Source organism: Colobus angolensis, unplaced genomic scaffold (genome assembly GCF_000951035.1).
Source record: "Colobus angolensis palliatus isolate OR3802 unplaced genomic scaffold, Cang.pa_1.0 Scaffold157, whole genome shotgun sequence".
Classification (NCBI taxonomy): domain Eukaryota; kingdom Metazoa; phylum Chordata; class Mammalia; order Primates; family Cercopithecidae; genus Colobus; species Colobus angolensis.
In genome coordinates this window covers 2,015,186-2,021,834 of record NW_012114677.1, presented here as the reverse complement: position 1 = coordinate 2,021,834, position 6,649 = coordinate 2,015,186, and the positions used below count along the sequence as shown (strand labels likewise).

At 49.8% G+C, this 6,649-nt stretch overlaps 1 protein-coding gene across 1 annotated transcript in view; it reads left to right on the top strand.

Annotated features, from left to right (window-relative positions):
• The window catches only part of IDUA (iduronidase, alpha-L-), a 25,289-nt gene extending 18,798 nt beyond the window's left edge, over positions 1 to 6,491 (top strand). Inside the window, exon 9 of the mRNA XM_011936826.1 lies at positions 6,361 to 6,491. Coding sequence (XP_011792216.1) covers positions 6,361 to 6,491 — 131 coding nt within the window. The remainder of the gene's footprint in view (positions 1 to 6,360) is intronic.
• Positions 6,492 to 6,649: the final 158 nt, after the last annotated feature.

The following is a 6,649-nucleotide window of genomic DNA, read 5'->3' as shown; positions in this document are numbered from 1 at the left end:
AGAGAGATAGAGAGAAATGTCCTTTGATTGATTTTCAAATGTTTTAAAACTGAGATGCAACAGGGACTCCCCTTAGGGGCCTGTGGGTCCCCCTCCAAGCATGGAAATAAAGGAAAGTCTCCAGTTCCTTCAGGAGAAATTCCGGGCCCCTCACCAGCCCTGAGAAGTAAATGAGCAGCCTGAAAGCAAGATGGCCCAAGCAGCTAAAACAGCAGCCAGGGGTGCTGGGGACGCTGGCTCCCATAGAAACCCAAGATTGCATCTTAATATGTCCTGGAGTGACTTTTCAGAAGCCTGGGCCCCCACCAAATGGATCTGCCGGCCCGCAGGCCTCAGATACGGGGAACCAGGGGCTGAACTCTGCCTGCCGCTCTTGTTCTGTTTCTTCCTGAAGGGGGCCTGGAGGGAGCCACACCCATGAGCCAGAGTTAACATGCTTTTCTGCTGACCCCAACTTTTTAAACAAAACTGGTCTTCCTTAATTGCAAATCAGATTTTTTTTTTTTTTTTTGAGACAGTCTCACTCTGTCACCCAGGCTGGAGTGCAGTGGTGTGATCTCAGCTCACTGCAAGCTCCGCCTCCCGGGTTCACGCCATTCTCCTGCCTCAGCCTCCCAAGTAGCTGGGATTACAGGTGCGCACCAGAACACCCGGCTAGTTTGTGTGTGTGTGTGTTTTGCGGGGGTGGGGACGGTGTTGAGATGGAGTCTGGCTCTGTCGCCCAGGCTGGAGTGCAGTGACTCAACCTCAGCTCCCTGCAACCTCCACCTCCCCGGTTCAAGTGATTCTCTTGCCTCAGCCTCCTGAGCAGCTGGGATTACAGGCGTGCACCACCACACCCGGCTAATTTTTGTATTTTTAGTAGAGCCGGGGTTTCAGAATATTGGCCAGGCTGGTCTCGAACTCCTGACGTCGTGATACACCCACCTCAGCCTCCGAAAGTGCTGAGATTACAGGTGTGAGCCGCCATGCCTAGCCCCAGAAAAATCTTTACATCTATTTATGACCTGGAATACCCCTCACCCCTTCAAGATATCCCTCCCTTTTAGGCCAAAACCAGTGTATAACCTCCATGTTTTGATTTACAGTCTTGCCTGTGAATTCTATTTTCCTGAAATTTACCCCGGCCTTTAAAAACCCTTGCCTGCGTGCCATCTGGGAGGCCAGCACTTAAGCATGAGCTGCCCTGGTCCTCCTTGCTTGGCGCCTGTAAGGAAGCACCCTCCTGCCACCTGCTGCAAACCTCGGTGTGGACATTGGTCTCATTGTGCTGGGTGAACAACCCTAGGTCAGCACATTGACAAATTAGCTTTGCATCTGTACGTGAACCTCCCTTGATCATGATGTAGTTTTTTTTTTTTTTTTTTTTTTTTTTGAGACTGAGTCTCACTCTGTCAGCGAGGCTGGAGTGCAGTGGTGCAATCTCGGCTCACTGCACCCTCCGCCTCCCAGGTTCAAGCAATTCTCCTGCCTCAGTCTCCGGTGTTGCTGGGATTACAGGCGCGTGTCACCACACCTGGCTAATTTTTGTATTTTTAGTAGAGATGGGATTTCGCCATGTTGGCCTGGCTGATCTCAGACTCCGGACCTCAAGTGATCCACCTGCCTTGACCTCCCAAAGTGCTGGGATTACAGGTGTGAGCCACTACACCCGGCCTCCTTTGTCTTTTTATTACAGACAAGGTCTCACGATGCTGCCCTTTGTGGACGTGAACTCCTGGGCTTAAGTGGTCCTTCCATCTCAGCCTCCCAAGTAGCTGGTACTATAGGGGCATCCCACCGCGCCTGGCCAGATTTTTTTGAGTAGTATCAGTGTGATACATCTTTCCCTATCCTTTCAACATAATTGTGTCTTTATATTTGATGCGTGTTTCTTCTAGGCGGCGTGTAGATGAGTATTGCTTTTTTTTTTACCCAATCTGACAATCTTTGCCTTTTAGCTGGGATGTTTAGAATGTTTACATTTAATGTGATTATCAATGTGGTGGGGGTTTAGATCTACCATCTTGCTATTTGTCTTGGACTCATCTCATTTTTTCTTCTCCCTCTTTCTCTGCTTTTTTGGGGGGTTAATTTTTAAATTCTATTTCTGTCCTTTGTTGTCTTATTAGCTGTAATTCTTTATTTTAATGGTTGTTTTCAGATTTATACACTTTTTCTTTTTTCTTTTTGAGACAGAATCTCACTCTGTCACCCAGGCTAGAGTGTGGTGGCGCAATCTCGGCTCACTGCAACCTCTGCCTCCCAGGTTCAAGTGATTCTTCTGCCTCAGCCTCCCAAGTAGCTAGGACTACAGGCACATGCCACCATGCCCGGCTAATTTTTGTCTTTTTAGTGGAGAGGGGGTTTCACCATATTGTCCAGGCTGGTCTCGAACTCCTGACCTCATGATCCACCCACCTAAGCCTCCCAAAGTGCCGGGATTACAGACGTGAGACACCGCACCCGGCCTACCATACATTTTTAACTTGTCACTAACTTCAAGTGATACCATATAACCTCATATATAGTCAAAGAACCTTACAACATTACATTTCCATTTTCCTTCCCAGCCATTGTGCTATTGTTGTTACATATTTTAATTTTTCATATGATATAAACCCCACAATACATTATTTTTGCATTAATCAGATGACTATCAAGGCAGGTGGATCACCTGAGGTTAGGAATTCAAGACCAGCCTGACCAACACGGTGAAACCACATCTCTACTAAAAATACAAAACTTAGCCAGGTGTGGTGGCATGCACCTGTAATCCCAGCTACTTGGGAGGTTGAAGCAGGAGAATCACTTGAACCTGGTATAGAATGAGACCATCACTTCGCCTGTTGTCCTTCCCAGCTTTTCCCCATCACCCCTTTTCCCTAGTTTATAAGACAGGTGAAGGGGGAGAAAGCAAAAAGTTGGAAAGAAACAGAAGTAAGATAAATAGCTAGACGACCTTGGCGCCACCACCTAGCCCTGGTGGTTAAAATAATAATAATAATAATATTAACCCTTGACCAAAACTACTAGTGTTATCTGTAAACTCCAGACATTGTATGAGAAAGCACTGTAAAACTTTTTGTTCTGTTAGCTGATGCCTGTAGCCCCCCCGTCACGTTTTCCATGCTTGCTTGATTTATCATGACCCTTTTACATGGATCCCTTAAACTTGTAAGCCTGTAAAAAGGCCAAATATTTCTTCTTCAGGGAGCTCGGCTCTTAAGACACGAGTCTGCCGACGCTCTGGGCCGAATAAAAAACCTCTTCCTTCTTTAATCCAGTGTCTGAGGAGTTTTGTCTGCGGCTCGTCCTGCTACACTGGGAGGCCGAGGTTGCAGTGAGCCAAGATCATGCCACTGCAGTCCAGCCTGGGCGACAGAGTGAGACTCTGACTCAAAACAGAAAAACACTCCTTATACTCACTCATTTAGTTGCCGTTTAGGGTGTTCCTCATTTCTTTGTGTAGATTCAGTTTTCCATTGGGTATGACGTTCCTTCTGCTTGATGGACACCTTAGACGCTCCTGCTGGTGATTCTTTTACTTTGCTGTATCTAAAAACAGCTCTGTTCTTTCCCAACCTCTGTCTCCTCGCCCTTGGGGACTCCAATTATACCCGTATTTCACCACTTGAAGATGAACCACAGTTCACTGATGCTCTTTCCATTTTTCTAGTCATTTTTCTCCATTTCATTTGGACAGTTTGTACTGCTATGTTTTCAAGTTCACCGATCCTTTTTTTGCGACAGAGTCTAGCTCTGTTGCCAGGCTGGAGTGCAGTGGCGCGATCTCGGCTCACTGCAACCTCCGCCTCTCGGAGGCGATTCTCCTGCCTCAGCCTCCCCAGTAGCTGGGAATACAGGAATGTGCTGCCACGCCCAGCTAAGTTTTGTATTTTTAGTAGAGATGGGGTTTCACCATGTTGGCCAGGCTGGTCTTGAACTCCTGACCTCAGGTGATCCACCTGCCTCGGCCTCCCAAAGTGCTGGGATTACAGGTGTGAGCCACCACGCCCAGCTAATTTTTGTATTTTTAGTAGAGATGGGGTTTCACCATGTTGGCCAGGCTGGTCTTGAACTCCTGACCTCAGGTGATCCACCTGCCTCGGCCTCCCAAAGTGCTGGGATTACAGGCGTGAGCCACCGCGCCCGGCCTAAGTTTTGTATTTTTAGTAGAGATGGGGTTTCACCATGTTGGCCAGGCTGGTCTTGAACTCCTGACCTCAGGTGATCCACCTGCCTTGGTCTCCCAAAGTGCTGGGATTATAGACGTGAGTCATGGCGCCCATACACACTGATCCTTTTTTTTTTTTTGCAGTGTTCCATTAATCCCATCTCATGTATTATCTCTCTCAGACACTATTTCTCATCCCCAGAAGTTCCATTTGAGGCTTTTCCCCCCCATCTTTACTTAACATATTGTCTTTCCTTTCCTCCAGCATCTTGAACATATGGAATATGGTCACAGCAGAAGTGTGTGTGTGCTGTCCTCTACTTGCCGGGTCACCTTTGTCATTTCCAGGTCAGTTACTGCAACCTCTGCCTCCCGGATTCAAGCGATTCTCCTGCCTCAGCCTCCTAACTAGGGCTACAGGTTACTTGCCACCATGCCCGGCTAATTTTTGTATTTTTAGTAGAGATGGGGTTTCACCATGTTGGCCAGGCTGGTCTTGAACTCCTGACCTCAGGTGATCCACCTGCCTTGGTCTCCCAAAGTGCTGGGATTATAGACGTGAGTCATGGCGCCCATACACACTGATCCTTTTTTTTTTTTTGCAGTGTTCCATTAATCCCATCTCATGTATTATCTCTCTCAGACACTATTTCTCATCCCCAGAAGTTCCATTTGAGGCTTTTCCCCCCCATCTTTACTTAACATATTGTCTTTCCTTTCCTCCAGCATCTTGAACATATGGAATATGGTCACAGCAGAAGTGTGTGTGTGCTGTCCTCTACTTGCCGGGTCACCTTTGTCATTTCCAGGTCAGTTACTGCAACCTCTGCCTCCCGGATTCAAGCGATTCTCCTGCCTCAGCCTCCTAACTAGGGCTACAGGTTACTTGCCACCATGCCCGGCTAGTTTTTATATTTTTAATAGAGATGGGGTTTCACCATGTTGTCCAGGCTGTTTGTGAACTTCTCATCTGAAGTGATTCGCCCTCCTCGGCCTCCTAGAGTGCTGGGATTACAGGCGTGAGCCACTGTGCCCGGCCCCTGGTCAATTTTGATTGATTTTTCCCATCTCTCCATACGGGTCATAATGTCTTGCCTCTTTTCATGCCTGGGTTTTGTTTTTACTGGATATTCAACATTTTGTATTCTACCTTGTTTGGCGCTGGATATTTTTGTGACCTACGCATACATTTGCATTCGTTTCTGGGATGTGATTAAGTTACTTGGAAACTGTATGGTCCTTTTTTTTTTTTTTTTTGAGGCAGGGTCTCTGTCGCACGGACTGGAGTGCAGTGGTGTGATCTTGGCTCACTGTAGTCTCGGCCCCCTGGGCTCATGATTCTCCCACCTCAGCCTCCCCAGTAGCTGGGGCCACAGGCACACGCCACCACATTTGGCAACTTTTTGGATTTTTGTGGAGATGGGGTTTCACCATGTTGCCTAAGGTAGTCTTGAACTCCTGAGCTCAACTGGTCTGCCTGCCTTGGCTTCCCAAAGTTCTGGGATTACAGGTGTGAGCCCCCACATCTGACTCTGGGTCTTGTTATTGAGTGGTGTTTGTTGGGACCTGAACTGTATTTAGTCTCATGTTGATGCTTCCCTACTACAAGGTGAGAACTTCTTCCTGCTCTAACGATGCTTCCCCGCTCTGGCTGCCGGACAGAGGGACTATTCCCAGCCCTGCGTGGGCTCTGATCCTGGGTGTTTTCCTCACACTCCTGCACTGATCTGTGCTTAGCTGAAGCCTCCAGGAGGACCCTCTGCGGGTGTCTGGGCTTCTTGGTGCAGCCCCCTCCTCTCCAGCACTCTGGAGCACCTGTGAACTCCAGCCCCCTGCCTGGCCACCTCTATCTTCCCACTTGAGGGAGACGCAGGTGGCTGCCTGGGTTCCCTTTCTCTACACCGTGCCCGGGGGTGGGCGGGACAGTCCTCGCTGCCGGGTCGGTTCCACTTTCTCCAGCACCCCGGTCCTCGGTTTCATGAGCCCAGTGCCTTCAGTGCTGCTTTTACATCTATTTGTCTGTTTTTTTGGTTGCTGCAGCTGAGAGTGTGTAAGTCCAACCCCTGTTACTTCATCTCCATTCTCGGCCAAGCCCCCTCCATCCGCCTGTCCCCGTCAGTCCCTATACCTGCTGTCCCTGAGATGCCGCCTCTGTGAGGCCTGACGGGCTCTCCCCCAGTCCCGCCTCTCCTGCCCCGGGGCAGGTGCTGTCGCGGCCAGCGAGGATCCGTGCGAGCGAAACTGCGCGCGTGGGGCTCACCGGGGCTGGGCAGGTGGCTACAAGAGCCTGTCTTTCCGCGGTCACCCCATAGGGTTGGCTGAGGATGGGGCCTGAGACCCTGAGGGTGGCTGACCGCCCCGAGTTTCAGTTTTAAGGGGCAGGACGTGCTTGCGCCGGCCCCTGGGCTCCGCGCTCCGCGCCGCCTGACCCCAACGGGCTTGGGAGCGGAGAGGGCCCACTCCCTGTTCCGGAGGTGGGCGAGGGGCGGGGGG